This window comes from Protobothrops mucrosquamatus, unplaced genomic scaffold (genome assembly GCF_001527695.2).
Source record: "Protobothrops mucrosquamatus isolate PMUCROS unplaced genomic scaffold, P.Mucros_1.0 scaffold271, whole genome shotgun sequence".
NCBI classification, from domain to species: Eukaryota; Metazoa; Chordata; class Lepidosauria; order Squamata; family Viperidae; genus Protobothrops; species Protobothrops mucrosquamatus.
In genome coordinates this window covers 693,475-719,688 of record NW_015386616.1, presented here as the reverse complement: position 1 = coordinate 719,688, position 26,214 = coordinate 693,475, and the positions used below count along the sequence as shown (strand labels likewise).

The following is a 26,214-nucleotide window of genomic DNA, read 5'->3' as shown; positions in this document are numbered from 1 at the left end:
GGTGGAAATTCCCTTTCCCTCCTCCTTGGGGGGGAGTGCTTTGGGCAGATGTTCAGGAAGATGTCTTAAAGTCATAAAGAGAGGCTTAGGTCTCACCCAGTTTCATCCACGTTGCTGTAAGATTGCTTGATAGTGCTTGTTGTCTTCCGTTGACAGCAGCTTCTGACTTGGTATGCGAATGTAGCCAGACTTTTCCCCGCCAATTTGGAGGGCTTCCTCATATCAAATGGGAGTACTGCTGCCCCCCTTCTGCCATGATCAACAACAGTCCTCTCCTTGCTTGCCACCTCTACAGGGCAACTTTCAACCCTTTCCAGGGTTCCCCAGCGGGGCGAAATCAAACGTGAAAGACGTCTGCATCACCGTGACATCAAAACTGGAAGCCAGCACTGTTGTAACTTTGAATGGTCACTAAATGAATGGTTTTAATTTGAGGTGCACCTATATACAACTATCTTGCTTTATTTGTATAACACTCCTGAAAAGACAGTTCGTCTGCAAACACAGAGCTGAAGGTGAGACCTAGGAAAGTATTGTCATTGCTCTGTGATTTAATCAGTGCCTTTTCCTTCACAGTGTTGAGCATTCGAGGAGCTCAGGAGGAGGAACCCACAGACCCACAGCTAATGCGGCTGGACAACATGCTCTTAGCAGAAGGGGTAGCTGGTCCTGAGAAAGGAGGTGGTTCTGCAGCGGCAGCGGCAGCAGCAGCAGCCTCAGGGGGTGCCGGTTCAGACAATTCCGTAGAACATTCTGACTACAGAGCAAAACTCTCACAGATTCGGCAGATCTACCACACAGAGCTGGAGAAGTATGAACAGGTACCTGTGACATTTCTTCCTCTGTTGCACGAGCCAAACTGTAGTATTAGGTTGGCCTTATCTATAGCACCAGTCTCTGTCCTCTCTTGGCTCAGGGATGGAAGATGCATCTTTTGACCGAAGGACTTGGCAACTGTTTTTATTGCTTCTGCTGCTTCAGCTGAAGAGTGAATATATGAAATGGCCACATACTATTTTATTGCATGTAGAAAAATAGCATACAAGAAAAATCATATAGGCTGAACCCATCCTTCTGAGATGCTAATTATTTAATATATAAGACATTATGTCCATGGGAAACATTCCAATGGGCAAGCCTTCATGCCCTCCCCCATTTCAAATGATGCAGCTCAGAAAAAGTATTACCATTTGGAAACTGTTGAACATTTAAATTGGACCTGAAGTATTTGCAGTTAAGATAATGGGTTTCAGCTGTGAAGTCAGAGTTGCTATGATCCTATCTTAGGTCAGCTGTTTCTCATTGAAAAGAAAAAAGCATAAAAGAGAAAAAATGGTTTAAATTTAAATAACACATTACTGTGTGCTTTGAAAAACACAATAAACAAATTATTCTTAGGAATATGCTTTTAAAATACCTGTACTTTTTAAAAAGGCTCATTTTCAAATAAATGTAAAAATAATTAAAATAAGTTTTTTTAAAAAAAAGCAATACTGCATTTAACTAGTTTTCACAGCAATTGACAAACAATCATATAAAAATATTTTATTAAATAAACTCAAGGATCTGGGAGTTGTAACTCTGCTACATGAATCCTTAACAATCCAATACTATTGTCAGAATCCAGTTATATTTCCTTTTTATCTATCTTCTCTGATCTAAAACCAATTCTTACCCTTCCCTGGATCCTGCCATACTCCCAAGGGGGAGGGGGGATATGCATGCGGGTTTATTACTTTCACTTCCTCCATTCACTACAAAGTAACCTTTTGTTTATTTGCCTTAGTGTCTGCTAACCTTTACAATGTAACAAATTGCCTCCTATCCTATGCCCCCCCCCCCGAACTTCTCCTCCCTACCAGGCAGCTAGGAAAGGGTGTGTGTGAAGAGATACAAACCTCCAGAATCTGGTTTATTTCTCTGTCATCAAAATAAGGTGTGAAGAACTGTTGAATGATCGTGCACAACGGAGCCGGACTGATGTTATCTTTCCTGGATTTAACAACTGGGGATTTGCCGGTCTGAACTGCCTGGAAGAACTGTGGGGTGGGGTTTGCTTAGGGACACTTTAAAACATCCATCTGTAAGGGAATCCCTCAGATCCTGTCTATTATGCCTGCTATCGATTACTCTTTTTTTTAAAAAAAAATAAAAATTAGTTTTTTTAACTCTTACAACAAAGTGCTCGGGACACACCGTGGTGCTAGGGTGGTCAAATATCCAACAATAAATCCATATAAAACCCAAGTAAATACATTAAATATTCCCTCTCTATTTCCCTCAGATAATATAATATATTTAAAATAATGCATTTCTACATTAAATTTTTATAAATCCTAATCCTGTTTTTAAACTTTATTAATTTACAATTACCATAATCCACTTTAACCTTAAATAAACATATTATCACTTCGGGTATCCCTTCCAGATGTATTCTAGTTCTTAATCTCCTAAATCCTTAATTTTATCACGAATCTCTCTTATTTCTTCTTCCACTACTCGATGTTTATCCTAATTAAAATAAAATATAACTCTACCCTATACATATACCATCCATCAATCAGTCTATCTCTATAACAAAACAAAATAATACCAAACCTTAAACCATTACAGTCCATTAGGCAAAATTCAAATCTTGTCCAAATAGTTATCATATCTAGAAACACCCATATTATTACACAAAGCATCATTTTACTAAATTAACATACTCAATTAATTATTAAATCAATCCAAATCACTATAAAACCTCTTCCATTTTCATTCATTCCATTACAATATAGTTTTCATACAAATAAACCTATTATTCCAAAAAATACATTCTTAATCTATTTAACATATATATTCTAGTAATCACCAATTTTTCTCTTGCTTCTAACTCTAAGTCTTAAACCTTAAATCAATCCATATTTCTACAGTGCTTTTTAATCCATTACATATAGTTTTAATTTTCTCTTTTCAGTATTTTCTGGCTTTCTTTTTGTGCCAGGCCGGTTTCCATAACAAAGCTTCTATCTCCGCAAGTAAATCTCCCTTTGTCACTTGTAATATCATTTGAGTCAATAGAAAACACCCCGTCCTCTGTAATGGGTATGTGGCTCTTTTGTCATTAAACCCTCGTTGCTTCAAAAGTTCCAGTCTCAATCATTGGTTCTTCTGATCCTTGAGAATATGGATGGAGTGCTTATAAGGTAAAATAGATTCCTTTTTAATCTCAATTAGTTCTTCTTCTGGTATATTTTGATTTATAGGTCTGGAGATCAGTTTGAAGGTTTGGAGAATTTGGAGTAAGGCTTCTGGCTCTTATTTCTGTAATAATCTCTTCTTCAGTAGCTTCATAATTTTTTTTCACTATAAGTTTACAGTTTAGTTGTAAATAAGGTTTCTCCATTTTAGTAGTAATTGAAGAGAGTCCCTTCTATCATTTAGTGGAGGCTATATATAAACAATATCCACCCCCACAATTTCCCACAGCTGGATCAGCTTATCTTTTCTATTCAAGAATAGTTTGAAGGTCAAGCCCACCTCATCTCCAAATAAAAACAGATAATTGCAATATTAACTTTTCGCCACAAGATATCCTCAGTAGGTTACAAAATCTTTCCCAGACACCATTTTTTTTCTTTTCTCTCTCTTTTAAAGGAAAAGGTGGGAAAAAAATATTCTTCCAGTTTAAAGTGATAGTAAAGCTCTAAAAAAAATTTTTTTTGTACCCCAAAATAAATGAAAGTAAAATATAGTCATTGACATTACTTGTTCTGTCTTTTTATTCAGGCGTCTTTCTTCCCACACATACAAACGCCGCTCTTTCAAGGCAGGGAATTAATTCCAACAGAGCTTTTACAAGCAAAAAATAAAGTAGGGTGAAGAGAGGAGAAGGAGAGGTCTCACCCAGATCATCCACGGTGGGTCTTTCACGCTTAGATGTACCTGTGACTTTTGGCTGGTGCAGCTAAGGAATCGGCCATCTTGCAGAACAATCTTTGCTCCGTCAGCCCTAAGGAGTTAGCTGGAGCCGTGGAAGAAGCTGCTGCCCTCCTGCAGTCACCAGCAAGCCTCCTCCTCGGTGGTCGTCCCTCCAGGGCAACTTTTGACCCAATAGGGGGTCTACCGGCGAAGAAAACACAGCCGGTGGAGAGACATGTCTCTTCAAATGACCGGAGTCACCGCAAACCAGAACCAGAAGTCCGATTACTCTTAATAAACGTTCCTGTTGGAAGAGATTGTTTCCAAGAGTTCTGCTTTCTTAAGATGTGGATTGAAGTGGTTCCTTACAACTATAGTTATTTTTCTATTATCCAGAATGTTGTTCTCTATTATCCAGTCTGACCTTCAGATATGGGCAAGCTTTCCCCCTCTTTCTTTCCCTTCTGTTCTAACAGAAATACATTCCCCAAACTGACAACTTTTCCCTTCTTACTGACAATTTCTGTAGTACAAACACATGAGAAATTTACACTCTGTTGTTGAAAGTTTGGTTTAAAGTACCAAAAGATGTTTCCTTAATAAAAGGTTTTTAAAAATATTACTATATTCAACAATGTGGAACCTATAAATTTTATAAATAAATAATAATAAAATAAATAAATTCTTTTTCAGCCTTCTATACACATAGGACTCCAGCAGCATATATTAAATGTCATCCTATTAGGGCAATTCGGAAATAAACCTCCATTTGGTTATCAATGACAGACACTCACAGATACAGAACTTTTATTATACACATTAGAAAACTACAACATTACATTACTTTTCAACATAATCGCCATTCAAATTGAAGCACTTGTCATAACAATTATAAGGTTTGAAATTCCTTAGACGTAGTTGCTCAGCACCAAATCTGGGCTACAGGTGTGTGTGTGTGTGTGTGTGATCAAAAACATCCCAACGGAACCGCTTCAAATGTTTATGGGTGCATCTAGCGGTGTGCGGGCAAGCATTATGGTGAACCAACACCACACCAGAAGTCAGCATGCCCCGATGCATGTTATGGATGGCTCATCTGAGTTTTCATAACATTTTATAGTAGACTTCTGAATTGATGGTCGAACCACACTGCATGAACTTCTTTTTTTTTAATTTTTATTAATAATACAGAATTAAAAACACATTGGACATAGATATGACGTCATTGGTTCCATACATCTTCCAACATTTTACAATAGTATTAGTACTCATATAGACATATAGTTCTTGAACTTTGCTCACTATTTATAATATACTATTAACACTTTTCCCCTTAAATATAAATATAAATATAAATATATCTATTTATCTTTTAAATATACATTTGTCTATAATCTATATTTTATTCTAGCACTATACATTTATCTTGGCTACCCTCTTATTGTCTATCCAATCATAAAATTGTTCCCAGATTTTATAGTACTTGGTTTCACTTTTGTCCTTGAGTTCCCATGTAAGTCTATCCATTTCAGCAAAATTGAAAATTTTTAATAATATTTCCTCTTCTTTCCATTTTTGAGCGAAGGCTATTCGTGCCGCTGTTACTATATGCAGTAGTAAATAATTTGTGTCTTTCTTATATTTTCTTTCTATAATTCCCAATAAGAAAAATTCCGGTTTGGCTTCTACATCTATTTGCAAAATTTCTTCCAACCACTTCTTTAATAAGTTCCAAAATTTTTGTGCCTTTGGGCATTGCCACCACATGTGGTAGTAATTCCCAATGGTCTCTTCACACTTCCAGCATATCAAGGATTTCCCCTTGTTCATTCGTGCTAATCTTGTGGGAGGGAGGTCCCACCTATAAAACATCATATAGAGGTTTTCCTTATAGGAGGTTGCTAGAATAATTTTTAGATTTTTTTCCCATAAACTTTGCCAAATATCCAAATCAATATTGTGCCCAAAATATTTACACCAAATTATCATCATTTCTTTCACCTGTTCCTCAATCATATCTTGCTCTAATAAGTATTGATATAATTTACTTATAGTCTTGCCTTCCCTGCTAAATAAGATTTTATCTAATTCTGAAGAATGAACGAAATACGGGGCAAGGAAAAACAGAAATAATTTAAACCTAACTTAAACTTCTATGCGGGTGGTAAGGTCTAGTTAAGGAAGAAGGAAATTCCATAAAGAGCGAAAATTAAGAGGAAAGAGTAAGTTCTATAGTTTATAGGTGACAGCACCCCCATGTTTTATCAAATTTGGATGTGTATACATTTCTAATGTAGACACCCAGTTGGGGATTTTCCTATAATTATTTCTTTTTATTTTTTTTCAGATATCCAATAGTGCTCTCCTAATATAATGCTTCTGGAAGTGTTGCTGGACTAAATGTTTTTCTTCCCATAAAGTAGCATGCCACCCTGTCTGTAGATCATGACCTTCTAGTACTAATAATCTTGTATTTTTGAGATGCATCCACTCACTTAGCCAGACCAACGCCGCTGCCTGGTAATACTTTGTCCAGTCTGGTAGGCCAAATCCTCCTTTTTCTCTAGCATCTTGTAATAGTTTTAATCTGGTTCTCAGTCATTTCCCTTGCCATATGAACTTTGAAATAAGTCTATCCAAATTTGTAAAAAAATCATTTTTAAGCCAAATTGGTAGCTGCATGAACTTCACTAGCAGTACTCCTTTGGCATCTTCACATTTGGCAGGATTTTCTATGGCACCACTTCCGGTGTGGTGTTGGTTCACGATAATGCTCACGCACACACTGCTGGATGTACCCAAGAGCTTTTGAAGCAGTTCTGTTGGGATGTTTTTGATCAACCCCCAATAGCCCAGATTTGGTGCCGAGCGACTACTAAGGAATTTTAAACCTTGTTAAGTCATGATAAATGCCTCAATTTGAACGGCAATTTATGTCGAAAGGTAATATAATATTGTAATTTTCTAATGTGTATAATAAAAGTTTGTATCTGCAAGTGTCTGTCATTGATAACCAAACAGAGGTTTATTTCCAAATTGCCCTCTTATAAGTAGGAGGGAACAGCACTGCAAATCATGCAGTGTCAGAGGGCTTTCTCATTTTCACTGAACTGAATGGTGTGCACAAGAGATACTTGCACATCTACTATTTAGAAGGTTAAAAAATAACCAATTTACTCAAGCAAAAACCTCCTTCCTTTATTGAGAAATATTCTCAACAATGTTGAGGGCTTATTTTGTATCTTTCTGTCATATATCTGGAAGAAATGCATGTGTGAGAGAGGGAGACAGTGAAAATAAAATAAATTCAGATGCACGATTCCATATCTCTTTCTTCTATCATAGAATTCATGAGGCATAGAGGAGGTTTCCTGGTGGTTTTTCACCTAGGCACAAACAAACCCCAATTCTGTTTAGCTTTTAGCCACACATCAGATAGATGTGCAAATCTGATTTATATTTGTATGACCCAATATTTGAAGCATTATATAGGGCTTGGGTAAGCAGACCTCAGTCTATATGCAGTCCCTGAGACTTTGGTATGGATCCAAAAGCTCCGTCTTATTTCCACTGAAATTTAACAGCAACATTTTAGCACCAGATCACTTAAAAGAGCCTATGATCTAAGATGATAGGAAATTTAAAACTTATGGAAGAACTTTGTATAAATAGAACTTTACAGATGTTTTACAATTGATCTATTTAACTTTTGTTATGCTTTCAATTGCATCCTTGGCTACACAATAATTGAGAGGGTCTTAAAACTGAGATTTAAGAAAAAAATGCCAGCCTAAATTATATATCAGAGTACATATTTTTTTTCCTTGATGATTCCATGGAAGCTTATTACAGCTGAGTCAGAATGTGTGTTTAATATACATTTATGTATGCAAATTTGTTTAATATTTATATCTGTTTTCTTCCCTCACTCCCCTTTCACCTTCGCTTGCCCCATCTTTAATATTGTACAGTGTTAATAATTGTTTGAGCTATTAAGCAGAAAAGTAGAAAGCTTTGAGGAAGCAAAGAAGTGTGTCATGCATTCTTAGAGCTGCAACATGCCGCCATACCATGACTTCTTAGGTCCCCGGGGTTCTTCATGCTTTTTCTCCTGTGTCCCAGGCATGTAATGAGTTCACAACCCATGTGATGAATCTGCTGCGGGAACAGAGTAGGACTCGGCCTATCTCCCCCAAAGAGATAGAGAGGATGGTCAGCATCATCCACCGCAAGTTCAGCTCCATCCAAATGCAACTCAAACAGAGCACGTGTGAAGCTGTCATGATCTTGCGGTCTCGATTTCTTGATGCACGGTGAGCTTTAGACCAGACATGTATACTTGCCTATTTGTCTATGACACTTAGGAATCATTTCCAAGGTTGAAAACTGATTGTCCCCATAGACAGAATGTTAGTATCAAAATAATTAATGGGGAGGGGGAGTGAGCTAGTAAACACTTGCTTGGGCTAGACCCTTTTAATTTTTAAATTATTTATTTAATTTGCAACTACAACAATAATTTTGATTAGTACTTTAGTAGTTTAGCATCAAAATTTTCTAGTTTACTACAGATCCTATTATAGTGTCCACATACCCTATGAGATATGAAGACTTTTCACTGCTTATAGAACAAATGGATTCTATAGAACAATGATTCACCATCCTATTTCTTCAACGTATGAGCTAAGGAGCATGATGGCTCACATGGTTAGGACACTGGGTTGGAAGTTAGCAAGCCTGTGTTCGAGACCTGAGTGCTGCTGCATGGCCGGGTGAGCTCCCATCATTCCACTCCAGCTCCTTGAAAGGAGCCTCCCCTCCTCCAAGCCATCCCCCAGGCAACAGTAATGTCACCAGCTAATCCTTTCAGTTTGGAAGCACCTTAAACAAGTGCCTCCAACATAAATAGGTCGGGAACATGAGCATTACTCGATCCTTTTTGGAATAAAACCTTTTTCAGTGAATAAATTACAGGCAGTCCTCTATCTACAACTGGTCACTTAGCAACTGTTTGAAGTTATGATAGACCTCCCAAAATCTACTTATGACCAGATTCCAGAGCCCCGATGGCTGCATACACCCCTGCACCTTAGGCACTTGGCAACTGGCTCAGCTTTATGGTTGACTGCAGTAGTTCACGGTCATGTAACTGTGATGTTTTTGCCAGTTTTGCCACTCATAAATCGAGGATTATTAACTTTTACTAAAAGGAAACTATTGCTACATAGTTTCTGATACAAGAGATTCAGCAGATGACTGATATAATTATTTCCCCAGAAATATAAGATTAAAAGTACATTAATAATTTAATTTGCCAGATCCAACACTATGTGCAAACAACTGCAACTTCTCTAAACTGCAACTTCTCTAAGTGACAATATTAGGAAAGTTTGCAGAATTGTATTTATTTTATTTATTTATTGTGACATTTATTTGCTGCCCATCTTGTGTCCAATGACTCTGGGCAGCGTACAATATAAACACATTAAAAAACATTAAAACCATCAATTATAAATAACACAGCAGATAAAATCATTAACATACTGTAAGATGGCAAAGGAAGGAGCTGGATATACGGGGAAAGGGAGGTGGCCAAATGAACTGATTCAGCCCAAAGTTAATATTTTTATTCTTTAAGAAATTGATTTTGTCTGAATTCAACCATAGTTTTTCATTAAATAATGAGTCAAACAATTTAACTGAGGAAAAACATAGCAGGATGGGCAACAACTTTACAAACCATATTTTAAGGAACAGAATTAGATAGCTGAAAAAGTAAATTATACCTTATCAATTGGTATCATTTTTTTGCTCTCAAAAAGGACAAATGAAAAGTGCTTTATAAGACAAAAAGTATCAGAAAACAACTAATTAGATTTGTAGTATAAGTATTAAGAAGATACCAAGTATATTAGAGTTTGCCCTAGAAAGTGAAAATCAGAAAAAAAAGATGACATATCTGAGCATCAGTTTGTTTGTAGGAGGAAAGAATCTCATGGCTCTGAACCTACCTTTTAAAAATAATGCTCTGGAATCACTGATACTGATTATCCTTCATGTTTTGTGACCAGGCGAAAGAGAAGAAATTTCAACAAGCAGGCTACAGAAATTCTCAATGAATATTTCTATTCTCATCTCAGCAACCCTTATCCCAGTGAGGAAGCCAAAGAGGAACTAGCCAAGAAGTGTGGCATCACAGTCTCACAGGTAAGAAACCTGGATGCTCATCTATAGGGTGGCCATCGCCCTTATAGAAACTGAGATTATATTATTTGGATCAGGGACATTATTTTCCAACTGCATTCTGTGCAACCTTTTGATTTCTTGGCAGCTCAGCTGGAATTCCTAAAGAGAGTGATGATAGACAAACCAGAATGCAAAGAAGAGCAAGTAAAATGATAAGAGGACTGCATGAGAAATCATACAGGGAGGAGGGGGTTGACTTATTCTCCAAAACTCCCAAGAGCTGGACAGGAAGCAATGGGTGGAAGCTTGTTAAAGAGATATCCTACCTGGAACTAAGGAGAAATTTCCTGACAGTGAGAATAATTAACCAATGGAACAGTTTTCCTCCCAGACTTCAGGATGCTCCATTACTGAAGGTTTTCAAGAAGAGATTGCCTGGGATGATATAAGGTCTCTAGCCATGGGCAGACAATTGGACTAGAAGACCTCCAAGGTCCCTTCCAACCGTATGATTTATGATTCCTTGAAAGATTTGTTTGCAACTACTAAGTATTTTTACCTTCAATGTAAGGAGATGATGTGATTGAGTGTCCTTGGATAATATTCTTTCTGCACAGGAAATATTAATCAGATGCATGTGAATTGAAAATTTATCCAATAAAATTTGCCAGCAATGTTCAATGAATTTTAAGGCAACTTCTCTGCTGATGGTAGGAAATTTGAAAAACAGTGTATTTCAATTACTATTAAGGCCACATGGCACTGTGTATCTAGAGCAGGGCTGAATTTTCAAAATTATTTCTACTATGCTAAACAATGCACAGTTACTGTTCAGTGTATAACATTTATTTCTGAGCTTGCACAGACTTTCCAAATTATTATGCTTTTTAAAGTCAGCTTGGTGACTAACTAGACGTCTGTATGATGCAGAATTCTAGCCAGCTCACTTGTTATTCACATCCTGGTGAGAATTTCTTTTTGCCCCACCATTTCTAGTGGCCGTGAAGAATGGTTCATCGGTTTTTGCTGAAATTAATGTTATTCCCAACTTTGCCAGCCTTGCAACAAAGCCTTTATTTTGATATGAAAGATGCTGAGCAAATTTACAAAGCAAAGAATATAATGATTTTACCAGTACCATATAGTTTGCTAATGGAGACACAATTGGGAAACCTGCAGAACCTGCCAAAAAGGATCTGTTTTGATTTGTTAATACCTTTCAAATGATGCTCAGTGGGTAAATTTGTGCTTTATAATGCTGTAGCCTAAGATTTTTGTTAAGGCTTTGCTAAGGTGACCAACTTTTTTACAATGAGAAGGAGGACACAAATAAATTGAAGGAAAAAAAGTGAGTCTAGGGCGTGCGTGTGTGCCGTGTCATGTTTTGGTAAGAAGTAAACAAAGCTACTTGCGTGCGGCGCACTCTTGCACGTGGCGCACTCTCTCAAAACAATTCTCCTGTGCGGAGCGCATGCGTCTCATAATCGTGTCTCGCCGCACTGTACCGAGCCTTGACGAATTGTCATGTCAAATACAAATATGTCACATCACACGCAACGGATCGGATCGGCATCGATCGAATACGGAGATTTACAGAGATTAGTCTTCAAATATCAAAAAGGAGAACATGTAAGAGGACACTTTTCGAGAGAGGACAGAAATTACAAAAGGAGGACTGTCTTCCCTAAAGGAGGACGGTTGGTCACCTTAGCTTTGCACGATGTAAATGACATTCTGATTATCCCACAAACTGTTTTCCAGCACAGCTGCCTTGAAGATACAATCATATCTTTTGGGAGAAGTCCAACAAGAGAACCTGGTTCTGATTATACAGTATTATTGCTTTATTATGGTTTGAAGCTTACAGAAGGCAGATGTGTGATATTATCTTTAATTACTATATTAGATATATTTATTACTATAAAAGTTAATACTGTAATTAAGGTCCTGTCAGCAGAATTTGGTTGTTTGACTAGTTGTAGCTTTATACTTTTATTGTAAGGAATCAAGAGATGGTACTTCATCAAAGAACTGAAACATTATGAAAATGGACATGGCCTTTGTAATGTATTGGCCACAACTGTTTTAAATCATTTGCTTAATGTCTGACCTACATTGCTGTATTGTTTAACAGTTGCTGTTACTATAAGCCAGACTGGCTGTCTCCAAGCTGATAATGAGGTTTGGGGCGGGAAACTGTTACTTTAAACCTATTGGTTGCCACCTAGAGGCTAACAATGGAACCACATCTACATGGAGGGAAGTGTGTAGTGGGGTGCCCCAGGGCTCTGTTCTGGGCCCAGTGCTCTTCATCTTCATCAATGATTTGGATGAGGGGATAGATGGGGAACTCATCAAAATTGCAGACGACACCAAGTTGGCAGGAATAGCCAACACTCCACAGACAGGCTTAAGATACAGAAGGATCTGGACAGACTTGAACACTGGGCACTATCTAACAAAATGAAATTCAATGGTGAAAAAAGCAAGGTTCTACATTTAGGCAAGAAAAATCAAATGCACAGGTATAGTATAAGGGGTACCTTGCTCAATAGTAGTAACTGTGAGAGGGACCTTGGAGTCTAGTGGACAATCACCTAAATATGAGCCAGCAGTGTGCTGCAGCTGCCAAAAAGGCCAACACAGTGCTAGACTGCATTAACAGAGGGATAGAATCAAGATCACATGAAGTGTTAATACCACTTTACAATGCCTTGGTAAGGCCACACTTGGAATACTGCATCCAGTTTTGGTCACCGCAATGTAAAAAAGATGTTGAGACTCTAGAAAGAGTACAGAGAAGAGCAACAAAGATGATTAGGGGACTGGAGGCTAAAGCATATAAGGAACGGCTGCTGGAATTGGGTATGTCTAGTTAACCGAAGAGAAGGACAAGGGGGAACATGATAGCAGTGTTCCAATATCTCAGGGGCTGCCACAAAGAAGAGGGAGTCAAGCTATTTTCCAAAGCGCCTGAAGGCAGGACAAGAAGCAACGGGTGGAAACTAATCAAGGAGAGAAGCAACCTAGAACTAAGGAGAAACTTCCTGACAGGTAGATCAATTAACCAGTGGAACAACCTGCTTCCAGAAGCGGTGAATGCTTTCAACACTGGAAGTTTTTAAGAAGGGACTGGACAGCCATTTGTCTGAAATGGTATAGGGTTTCCTGCCTGAGCAGGGGTTTGGACTAGATGACCTCCAAGGTCCCTTCCAACTTTACTATTATTATTATTAACTGTATAAATAGCTATGCAGCAGCCTTTAGGGCTGCTTCTGTTCTGAGTTAATAAACTAGTTTGCTGTTTCAACACTCTGCTTCGTTCAATGCCTAAAGAACCGAAGATACAACAGTGGCGACGAGGATGGGATGTGCTGCTTCATTGAGAGAGCTTGAAGTCACTAGGGGGTGAGGTCAGCACAGAGCCTGACAGGAACTACATTTCCCCCCCCCTCGGTCTGCCAGCAAGCCACGCTGGAGACAGATCAGGAAGCTCAAAGAATTCGACATAACTCACCCGGAGAGATGGGCGTCCTACATCTCCCGCATCGAAAATTACCTCCACGCCAACCAGGTCTCCGATTGAAGGCCGTGACACTCCTCTGCGTGTGCGGCATGCCCCCTTTGACATTGCAGAGAACCTGATCGCCCCGGCGCCGCTCGAGTCGGTCACCTATGCGGACTTGAAAAAAAAGCTCTGAGACCACTTCGAGCCTGTTATAGCGTGGAGGCACGCTTTTGAGCAGCGGGATCAACAACCCGGCGAGTCTGCAACAGAATTCATTGCCGTTCTTCGTCAAGCATCCTGACTCTGCAATTCCGCGGATTTGGAAGAGAGACTACGAGACCGCTTAGTCTGCGGACTCCAGAATCGAGAGCTCCAACAAAAACTGCTCGCTAAGGAGACTTTCTCGCTACAGGAGGCCCTGAAGGAGGTCATGGCAGATGAAGCTGCCGGGGGGACGTTAAAGCACTGTGGTCCTCCAAATGCATGCCAAGCACTGAAGCCGTCCACCACAAGGACACCGAGCGGATGGAAGACACTAACTCAGACTACAAAGTCAACCAGCTACGAAAGCACCTGGAGAAGGGACCGCAGCCATCTGAGAATGCAGTTCCATTCCTTAGATGCATGGGCTGCGGAGGCCACCATCAACATGCGGATTGCCGATTCTGAACTGCAACGTGCTGGGCCTGTGGCAAACCAGGCCACATCGCAGCCTGCTGAGGTTTTCAGAGGGACTGCCTGAAAGAAGACACATTCAGGAGAGGTACTGGGGCCCCGGGTCAACATCGAGTAGGGTTTTGCTCCAGCCAAAGGAGTGTATTCTGCACTGGTGCCCATCACCCCCTAAAGCAGAAACTTAGACTACAGGTCAAGCTTCAGGGAGTTCCATGCAAGATGGCACTGGACACGGGCTCAGCCATGTCCATCATTTCACAAGGAACATTCAGGCACCTATGCCATCGTAGCAACAGATGGGCCAAGCTCCGGCCATCTAATCTACTACTCACAGACTTCCAAAACTCCCGAGTGGCGGTCAAAGGCAAAGCCATACTTCTGGTGGAATTCAAGGGGTTCAAGGGGCCACTAGCTGTCGTAGTGGTGGAAGGCCAATGCACGAGCCTCATAGGGCTCGATTGACTTGATGCATTGGGCATTCAAGTAACCGGCATTCACCAAACCCAAGCGGCAGATCTGTCTGAAGTCTGCCAAGAGTTTGTGGATGTTTTCAGTTCTAATCTAGGGGAGTACAAGGGTCCTCCTATCGCCCTCAAGCTTGATCCTATGGTAACTCCAATACGCATGAAGCCTCATAGAGTGCCTTTCGTGTTAAAACCCAAAATCGATGCAGAGCTGGATAAGCTAGTGGAACAAGGGGTATTACAGCCCGTAGACAGTGGGGTGTGGTAGACCCCCATAGTAACGCCATTAAAGGCCAATGGGGAAGTGCGAATATGCGCTGACTATAAGTGCACCCTCAACAGGGCACTTCAACAGCACACGTACCCTGTGCCAGTTGTCAGCCATATTTTGGCGTCATTGCAAGGAGGCCGCATGTTCACCAAATTAGATTTGGCACAGGCCTATCAACAACTGCCCATGGACGAGGCCACAGTGGTAGCCCAGACCATTGTCACCTATAGGGGGGCTTTTAAGGTTAAGCGCCTACAGTTCTGGGTGAGTGTAGCCCCAGGGCTGTTCCAGGGAGTGATGGAGCGCATGCTCAAGGGAATTCCAGGGATTTGCCCCTACTTCGATGATGTCCTCATTCCTGGGGAATCGGTTGAGATTCTGGCTGAATGGCTTAAGGCCGTCCTTCAGTGGTTCTGCGATGCAGGACTTAAACTAAAAAAAGAAAAGTGCAGGATTGGGGTAGAGTCAACCAAGTTCCTTGGTTTCCGCATCGATGCTGAAGGCATTCATCTGGCGGAATCCAAATTAAAAGAAATCCAGCAGGCCCCAAGGCTGAAGTCAAAGGGAGAGCTTCAGGCTTTCCTAGGCCTTTTGAATTTTTACCATGCCTTCCTCCCAAACAAGGCCGCAGTGGCAGAGCCATTACACTGGCTCTTGGATAGACAAGCTCAGTGGAAGCTACTCTCATGGACCAGTGTCCATGAGAGTAGCTTCCAAGCAATCAAATCACTGCTGTTGTCGAACTCAGTTCTCACTCATTTCAATGAGCAGCTGCCTGTCTGCATTGCATGTGATGCATCCCAGTATGGGGTTGGGGCTGTGCTAAGCTACTTAATGGCTGATGGGAGGCAGAATCCCATTGCATATTACTCCAGGACCCTATTATCCACAGAGCGCAACTACACGCAAATTGACAAGGAGGCTCTGGCCATTGTGGCTGGAGTTAAAAAGTTCTATGACTACTTGTATGGCCACCAGTTCACAGTCTTCATGGACCACAAGCCACTCCTAGGGTTGTTCACCACAAACAAACAGACACCTCAGATTCTGTCTCCTCAAATGCCTCTCAAGAGGGCCGCATGCAAGGGCCATGCGACAGCGGCCCAACAGAGGAGCTTGCACGCTCCAACAGAACCTTTACTCAAGGAGATGGGGGAAAGGCCGTAGGAGAGCTTCCCCCGGACAGACAGACAGTATCCGCTGAACAGGACCGGCAAACTGCGCTGAGGGACAGCCCTGCAGACTTTGCTGCACAATTGGACTTTGGTTTGGGCTGATTGGGACTGGCCAGCCAAAGGGACCCAAGTCAACCTGACTTCATTGGACCTCAGAGTCCTGGTCTACCCAGCCGAGCAGGCGAGCGGGTAGACCGGGAGACCCCTGCAACCCCTAGATGTTCAGAACAGTCAAGAAAGCCAGCTAAATATCTGCAGGACTATGTCCAGCAATTGAGAATTTGAGCCATCTAGGGGGAAGGGGTGTAATGTATTGGTCACAACTGTTTTAAATCACTTGCTTAATGTCTGACCTACATTGCTGTATTGTTTAACAGTTGCTATTACTGAAAGCCAGACTGGCTGTTTCCAGGCTGATAATGAGGTTTGGGGCGGGAAACTGTTACTTTAAACCTATTGGTTGCCACCTAGAGGCTAACTGTATAAATAGCTGTGCAGCAGCCTTTAGAGCTGCTTCTATTCTGAGTTAATAAACTTGTTTGCTGTTTCAACACTCTGCCTCGTTCAATGCCTAAAGAACCGAAGATACAACAGCCCTTTCTGTAACATTCTGCCTTCCTGAGTTTATTTTTCCAGCAGTGCTGGATATACACAGCAGATTCATGCACTGTGCTTCAGCAAAGTGGGGAAAGTTTACTTACTAGTATTATATAGAAACCTGTATTAATTATACACACACATATAGGCAGGCATTTGTATTACAAGAGAGGAAAATATGCGGATTTTATGTATGCTTCTAGCATTCAGATTACAGCAAGAAATCCTAATATAAATAGAAATGATTGTAGTAATTGTGAGGAAGCTAAACCAGATATTATTAGAAATCCTAATGGCTTGCATTAAATAGATTTAAAGAAGGATAAATGCATTTGGATCAGATTCTGCATAGCTTTTCAAACATCTGTGAGTTTCTTCCTTGATCACCACAATTATTTTCCCCAAAACTATCAGACAAAAAAGGCAACAAAGATTATTTCAAAAAAGAAGTATGGGATGCTGGTTATGTAAACAATGCAATACATATAGTCCTTGACCTATGACCACAATTGATCCCAAAGTCCCACTGCTAAGCAAGGCAATTTTTAAGTCAGTTATGCCCCATTTTATGACTTTTTTGCCATAGTTGTTAAGTGCATCACTACAGTTGTTAAGTGAATCATACAGTTGTTAAATGAATCTGGTTTCCTCCATTTACTTTGCTTGTCAGAAGCTCCCTAGGAAGGTTGCAAATAACAATCCCAGGACTCTGGGACCCTGCAATCATCATAAGTATATGTCGGTTGCTAAGCATTCATAACTTGATCCCATGGCTGTGGAGATGCTGCAACAGTTGTAAGTGTGAGAACTAATCTTATGCCACTCTTTTCAATGCCATTGTAACTCATTAAATTAATGGTTATAAGTTGAGGAACACAATACTCCAAAATTATCATTAGGAACAACTTGGAATCTAAAGATACAATGGGTTAATCTTGAGCTCAATATTCACAAGTTTGTTAGATGTAGCAGGAGAATATACAAAAAGATAACTGTGCCAAAATTATGCACAAATATAAGATTTCAAACAACTCAAAGAGAACAGAAAGTTCAGTAGGTAGAATTCCATGTGAAACATAAGAATTAATAGCCTCATCCTAAATTGTGAAAGGAAACTTTAAAGAGATTTTTGGTGCATAACTAAAGCTGTTTAAATGAGAGATATCCCATATCAAAATCAAAATAAAACGGAGATGCTTCACTGCCATATTAAAAAAAATGTTACAGCTCATGTGATAGTTTAACTAATCCTTTATGATTAAGCCATTTTTTCTATCCAGGGTTTAGATTAGCCAGTTTACAGTTTACATAGCTGAAACAAACATTCTTTCAATTGAATTACATACTTCTTGTTTTTCTTCTTCTTCCTCATTTTCTCTTCTTCTTTTCCTGTTTTATCTTCTTTATGAAATGTGTTTCTATGCAGGTTGGTTTTCTAGTCCAACCTCCTGCTCAAGGCAGGAAACCTTGTACCATCCCAATCAAACAATTGTACAGTTTATTTTTGAAAAATCTCCAGAGATGTGATTAAAAAACTCATGCCAAGGTTTATTCCTATCAAATTCATATAGGTTATTATATAGTATTCTGTTTTTGACATTCAGTGGAATTAAGTTATATCACCTGGCATTTATGCTTCTTATAAAAGTCATATGTAGTTGTGTCATTAAGTCTAATTTTAGGCACTTAATTTCTTTCTCTATCAGTATGTTTCTTTATAGTATTTTCCCTGAAAGATTGAAAGAATTTTGATAATACAGCATGATTTTGATGTGATTTGTAAATCATTTCACTTAGATTCAGCTGTAGTTTTCTAAGTAACATTCTTCAATCCTCATCAAATTCATTCTTTTTTTTTTAAATACCAAAATAAGGGGATCAGTTGCTTTCTTTATCCAATATGAAATTAGCAGCTCCAGGAGCTCTGATCTCACCATAGAATTATGAGTGGAGTTGAAAATTCTTTTCAAAGTTTATTAATGGTTTTAGCTGTCAGATTATATCATTTTTTATTATTTCATGTCAGATCCTGTTGTATTCAGGATACTATATGAACACTTGAATTGCTGTTATAGTATGAAACAGATTTCTATGCACTTCACTTTTTAGTAAGTGCTTTATTCAAAATAAAGATTTTTTTTTTAAAAAAAATGATGCTAAGAACAATCCATGATACTCCCTCTACTTGTCCAAGATGTTATACATGAAGCCAACATTTCCAGAAAATCTTAATGTATCCTTTTAAGAAAGTCTCATGCTCCATTATAAAACAGTCAGTTTTGTTGGGGATTTCAAGCATCTCCTTCATTGTATTTTGGTTTCTGAGGATAATTTTTCTCACAATTGATAGTAGTGTGAGTATTTTTGTACCACAATAGCACAAGCTGAGGATACATAGTTGAGCATCAACCTCTTTCAAAAGTTATTTGAAAGAACAAATCTTACCTTTACTGAGTCTATCATGGTGAGATACTATAGCAAGAGTCTCCTATGTGTTAAGCTAGCCAAGATCTTTAGACCTCCCTGCATTTCATAACCATGAAATGATCTAAACTGACCCAACTTTATATAAAATATGTGAATGGAATGCTTCCAATCCTTGTTTTCAGAGTACAGCAAGATTGCTGACTTTGGCAGAAAACTGACATTGTTAAAGTACTGAAGAAGTTTGCTTTATATGAGTTGTTAAACCCTTTTTCGTGTCACCAATACTGACAATTTGTGGAAAGAGACTACTGACATGACACAGGACTTTAGATTGTTATGGGGAAAATGCCCACTTAAATTAGGAATCAGAGTAATTGGACACAGATGTTATCTGCCTCCTTTTCCTCCAGGCTTCTCAGGCAGTTTCAGTTTGCCTGTGCCTTCTATTTGCAATTCAAAATCCCACACAGCAAATGTCTGTAAGGAATAGTAGAATAGTACTTGTTGCTCACATTCCCCCAGTTTTCCCCATCTACAGGTGAACAACATAGTAGAGGGAAGAAGCAACACGATAATATGCAGCCAACCTGGGATATAATGATCAACTGACAATGTTTTATACCTTTGACAAGATTTACAGACAGCACAAGTTCCAAAGCAAGGACATCCACTCATTGTATAAACACATATATGCATCCCTATTAGGAAGAAGAGAAATTCAATGAATAAAATCACATTTATTCATGCCCATATGGATGAATATACATGATAGTAATCTATGTTCTGGGCTCTTTCCTTGGACTTGAGCTTTAGCTACTTCTTCCAGAGAATATGCCTGCTTGTAGATCAATGCAATATCAGTCTCAGTACAGTGATATTGATTAATCCAAACACAACAAGAATAATTCATTAATTTGCATGCTTCCCCTTGTTGGGGCCAATAAATAACCTAGGGCCATTCTGTTTTCTACAGTAAGATAGCAATATCCTCTGGCACTGCAGAGTGTATCAGTGACAACATAAAAAGGCAATCTCTACTTCTATAGAAACATCCATGATAGCATTCTGTATCTCATACACTTCTAGTTTTGGCAGTAAAACTCTTATATATCCACCAATATTGTGTCTCATCCAGGGTTTTTTCTATCTGCTGTGTGAACAAAAGGCAATGGGGGGGGGAGGGCACTAATCTTGTTTTGGTAAGTCAAATCAACTACTATATACCCCAGAAACCAGCTTTCTTCAAAATTATCAGGTAGCATCTTATAAGCATATTCTCCACAGATCCAATAATAGACTGGTTTGAAGTGACATAATACTTGTGATGATGAGCAGGAGGCTTATCTGGGGCTTTCAACTTCCACAGGAAATATGCCAATGAAAATTCACAGTCAATGAAGATTCTTAGTCATCCAGGTAGATTCCAGAGGAAAGCATGGCATGCCATTTGTCCAAATTAATTACTGTGATAGTCAAATAAGATTGTTAATAACATCACCATATGATTTTCTAAATAATTTTTTATTAAAAAATTTAGAAAGGAAGGAAGAAAGAAAGAGAAAGAAAGAAAGAAAGAAAGAAAGAAAGAAAGAAAGAATAGTGAGTATGGGGGGGGGTTAGAGAGAGAATAAAAAGAAAGAAGTTTCTGATTTCCATTGAGGTAATTATAATTACAAAATTGTCTCTTCTTTGTGATTACATACAACATCCCTTATGATTATGAGTGTAATCTTTATAACTAGGAGTCTCTGTAATATTAACAAACATGAATACTAAATGCCAAAACAAGGATTATCATTCAACAGTATAGGAAAGGCCTATTTTAGGGCCACTTGTTACAGTGGTTCCAGCAGGTGTAATGTCTGTAAAATCATCATAAACATGAGTGGTTCACATAGGTTCCAAAGGGTACCACCAGAAAAAGCCTCCCTGGATTACCAGAGGTACGGTTTTGGTGGATACAGAACTTGGGAGTAGTTACCAGACTGGGGACAGTATTGGACAGAAGGGCTTAATTTGAATCAGTTTCAATCAAGAGAACTTTTCTTAATCTGTCAATAACATCTCCATTATCTGTAGTAATTGTGAGGGATTTTTTTACAAGCAGGCAACTTCTTACTGAGCATGAAAGTGATCAATTTGAGAATGGTAACAGATGAGTGAGTTGCAGATTACAGATCCAGCTTTATATGACACAACAGAAATGTGTAGAGCAGGAGGTATTCTCTTTCTGGATTATCATGAGTTTTCATTTAATTAATTCTTTAAATTCCTAAAATCATTTTGGACTATAGGTAATTCTGTAATATATGAGTTCATGTTGGGAACAACAAACAATTCCACTCCCATCCTCCAGCATATGAAATTGTACTGTCATATCTTAAGCTGATGACCATATCCTTGAAAATAAGGGTTTTATGCTATCTGAGGCACTTATCTTGCCCTGTTTCATATTTGAGCTACAGAATCTCTGTAAATTAGCATTTCAGTAATTCATTCTTACAAAATATATAATCACATTACTTTTTTTGCCTTTTTTGTCAGTACAAAGTTAAGAACAGTATGAACTGTCTTTCAAAATTTCAAGAAGAGTTTGTCATTTGTCAAGAATGGTATAGGGCCTTGGTGGCGAACCTATGGCACGCGTGCCGCTGGTGGCACGCAGAGCCCTCTCTGTTGGCACTTGCACCGTCACCCCAGTCCTAGGCCTTCAGCTAGGTTTTATAAAACCTTTTTGCTTTAGGCCTCCGACGCCATGTGCAAAAAGAAAAGGTTCAATCAATCAATCAATTTCAATTTCTCGCAGGGAAAAAAAAGATCTCACAAAGTTGGAATTGATTGATTGAACTTTTTAGTTCCATCCAGTCTGCCGATACCACCACAGCCATGCCCACCCAATGGGCCATGCCCACCCGGCACCTGATGATACATAAGTGGGTTTTGGGTTGCAGTTTGGGCACTCGGTCTCTAAAAGGTTCGCCATCACTGGTATAGGGTCTCTGCTCAAGTAGGGGATTGGACTAGAAGACCTCCATGTTCCCTTCCAAACCTGTTATTCTATGTTCTGTGATGCTATATATAAAATAAGTTTGATTTTGCCTTTTAAACAGCTACATTTTACAGCAGGTTTAAAATCAAAATATATCCTGCTTGCTTTTGCTCTCTGTAGCAAGATGTGCAAGTTTACTTCTGATTTTGGAGCTGATTTATAGAAAAAATGAAACCTTAGGATGGGAGATTGTTCTTGATAGCTTGCTTCTTGAGAAGTTTCCAGATTTATGACTAGAAGAAGTTTAGTATGCCATGTAAAAGCTCAAGCTTCAAAAAAGATTACACATTAGTTTTTATTTATATATATTGAAACTTGACATTTGGTGATCTATGCCCATGTCTTGTAAGTTCAGAGGCAGTACAGTTTTTAACTATTAAAAAGCATCATGTAACCACCTTTCCATTCACTTTCCCATCCCCTTTAGCCTCCCATCTTGGTCATAACTTTGAGATCTTATTAATAGGTACCTTTTTGTTGTTTTTTGTCTTTTTTTCAAATTCACTCTAGGTATCAAACTGGTTTGGAAATAAACGAATCCGGTACAAGAAGAACATAGGTAAATTTCAAGAGGAAGCCAATATTTATGCTGCCAAAACGGCTGTCACTGCTACAAATGTGTCAGCCCATGGAAGCCAAGCTAACTCACCCTCAACTCCCAATTCAGCTGGTTAGTTTTTTTTCTTTTGGGTTGTTATTGTTCTTTTTTCCAGTGGGGTTTTATTTTCTTTTAGTATAAATGTATGTTTCTTGTTTTTCACTTTGAGTTCCTGTTTGATTAGACAATTTTGTTCCTGTCCGTTTTTTGTTCCTAAAGGCAATATAGGCTCGTTACATACTTACAAAGCAATGTATTGAGGATTTTTACTTAGGTAACATTTTGTCTAAGTTTCTGATGCTGTCAGAAAAAATGTTGGCTATGTGCATTTTATACGTTTCAATAGTAGAGAGATGAGGTAACTAAATTTTCATTTGGGGGGGATGAAAAACAAAAGTTTCTTCTGTGGAAGACACATTAGTGAAGAAAACATAACATTGCCATATTTATTTTGATGGTGCTGTGGCTCAAGATGTTTTCAGTCAGTCTGTCTAGGTGTGTATTGTATGGGCCTATAATTTGCTAGTCCTTGATACTCTTGGGGCACTACTTTGCAAAGCCATTGACCTAAGGACTGATCCATACATTTTATATATTGAAATGTGAAAAACGTCAGCATACATGCAGTTGGAAAACATAATATAGGAACTGTTGTGAATGATTTAAAATCTGAAGTAAACAAAACTTGAATTTTAACGTCTTTTTCCTACCAGAAACTCTGTCCATAGTATTATTTTTCCCCAAGTCAGGGTGGCTAGACAATAAACCCATCCCAAATGAAAAGACCTGCATCTTCCTCCTGAAGACAAATCACTAAGTGAGAATTTGGAAGTGCCACTGCAGATTGAGTCCTTGTTCACACTTCATTTTTGATGAGGGAGAGCAGCTTTAAGTCCACCCTCTGAGCATTTAACTACAATTCCCTTTCTTTGGAAAACTGATGCCATCTTATGTGACATGGGAATAAAGTTAGAAATTCTGCTACATATTTGCATTGTGTAAGTTGGTACTTCACATTTGTTTGGTAGTCTTGACTTTGCAGTTGCTTAATGTAAGATGGGAGTTGTGCCTGACATGGCCACTGGTGACCACTGACAAATGGTCAGCTTTGTTGTTTCTGGCATTTACCTGCCATAATAAGGCAAACATGGAAAATCACAAACTTCATACTCGACAAGTGACAAGAATGTTCTCGTTACTTTCAAAAATAAATATGTTTTGCCTTATAAGTGCCCCCTTTAATTTGTGGGTTAAGGTCTGTAATTTACTGATGTTGTATAAGAGATGGCTGTTTTTATTAGTTCTGCCTTATGGATAGCATTGTTTAAGATGGCTTATCTTTTGCCTTGGCAAAATCATAAAATTTCACAAGATCATATTTCATGACTTGATTCACAGAAAATGCATGTTGAAGAAAGGACAAGACCACTTGCATGCTGAAGAATGGAAATATTTTTGTCTTTTGCTTAATTTCATACTTGTCTAGAATATAATAAAAAAATTGGAGCAGCTTTATCTATTGCTTTTCTGTACACAAATAAGATGTTTTACCTGCACTGAAACACACAAAGTGTGAATAGAGCAGGTGTCTACCGTATAGATCCAAGATAGCTTTGCTATGCATAGCTTTTGCTATGCAAAATGAATGATATTATATTATTTTAAGCAGAAGTTGTATATTACATTTTATCCTGCTTGTAATTATTTATAACTATGCTGACTTAATTGGAAGTTAAGAAGTTCTGTAGAAGTTAAGCAGAAAAATGCATTATTAATTCAATCTATTCTAGACCAACACTTCTATTTGTTCATGATTTTTGATAAAAATAATCTAAAATCTTTTAAGCCATGTAGGAAAAAAAGCTTAGCAAGAGAATTGGGGATAAAGTGCTGCCAACATATGCTTTATAGCAGTGCTCTGCAGTGTTTCTGCCACATGATCACTCCCAGGCTAGAAAGAGAATCCAGGAAAATCAGAGGCATTATCAGCAGATACAGGAGATGAATAAAAAGGGCAGAGTCAGAATCTTAAAAACAATAACAACACAAAAGGGGAGAAGTTAGATTTGGTGATCAGTTTTTTAAACAGTATTTTATCAGATAAGTAAGGGTAGGTAATCACAGACAAATTCTGCAGAAAACTAAGTAAACGTTATGAAGAACGAAATGTTCTTTAAGGATGAAAAACATTATGTATATTTTTATTCTTTGGTGATATAAAAAAACCTTGAAACATAGAAATCCTTGAACAAATGGCATTCAGGGAATTGCTGCAATAAATGGAATTACTGATTTGTCAGTATTAGTATTATATATTACATAAGGAATAAGTTTCATTTTAAGAGCTATAGTGCTATGGCTGAATATAGTTGGCTGAATATAGTTAGCTGAATACTGGCTATATGAATACAATACTTAGAGAAGTTATAGATTATGAAATATGCCTTAAAATGTGCATTAATACCTGCAAATATTATATTAGCAAAATAATTACAAAATTTAAATTTCTTAAATTTCTGTGGAACCAAATGGCTAATTTTACATATATTTCAAAAATTGTGGACTCCATTTGTAAAAAACTTAAAAATGCAAATGATATACTTTATATGAATTTAATTTTTTAAGGAAGAGTTGTCTGTGTGTGTGTGTGTGTCAAGTCTACTCACACCTAAAAAGGTTTCTTTTTTATAGCGGATGTAGCCTCTCAAATTGAGATATTTTTTTTGTACAAGTTTTGAGAAAGTCTTCAGTTCTTAATAAAATCTCTTTTTGCAAGTATTCTTACTGACAATAAAAGCAAGGACAAATATGGACAAATAAAAACAAATTAATTAATAATTGTCCGAGAAATTAATTACACAGGAGAGTTTCTTGGGAATATTTTTTGTCCATTTTATTGTAGTATGTTAGTTAGAAATGGTTCTCTTATTTCAGGGATCAGCCTGATAACCAAGTGATTGGGCCATATGAATCTTATAAATACTCATGCCACATAACCCTTAGTTGATCTTAGATGGCCAGAAAATTATGTAGAACTGGAAAAGAGGGAGTTGCTTCATTTCTTGCTTGCTCAATTTGCAAAGCTACTTTTAGTTTTCTTGAAGGTTATGTGGCATCCTCAATTTTCTTTTGAATCATAGCATTTAACAGAACAAACCAGGCATGTGATCTTCCTGGCTATCTGCCCATATTCTCCTCTGCTATCCTACTTGGCCAAACTAAAACTCTCCAGCCAGAGTCTTCTCCTTTCTATTGTTTCTTTAACTCTTCTATTTTTCCTGTTCTTTTGATTGCGCCTGTTTTGTTTCCTCTTTCTCATTTCCATTACAGTTTCCTTTTTTCTCCAGTTTTGACAAACACC

The 26,214-nt window shown here is 38.3% G+C and overlaps 1 protein-coding gene across 1 annotated transcript in view; it reads left to right on the top strand.

Annotated features, from left to right (window-relative positions):
- Positions 1-611: 611 nt before the first annotated feature.
- Positions 612-26,214, top strand: part of LOC107286310 (pre-B-cell leukemia transcription factor 1) — a 76,126-nt gene continuing 50,523 nt past the window's right edge. The window contains exons 1-4 of the mRNA XM_015814659.1: positions 612-821; positions 8,026-8,216; positions 9,975-10,110; positions 22,766-22,925. Coding sequence (XP_015670145.1) covers positions 627-821; positions 8,026-8,216; positions 9,975-10,110; positions 22,766-22,925 — 682 coding nt within the window. The 5' untranslated portion in view covers positions 612-626. The remainder of the gene's footprint in view (positions 822-8,025; positions 8,217-9,974; positions 10,111-22,765; positions 22,926-26,214) is intronic.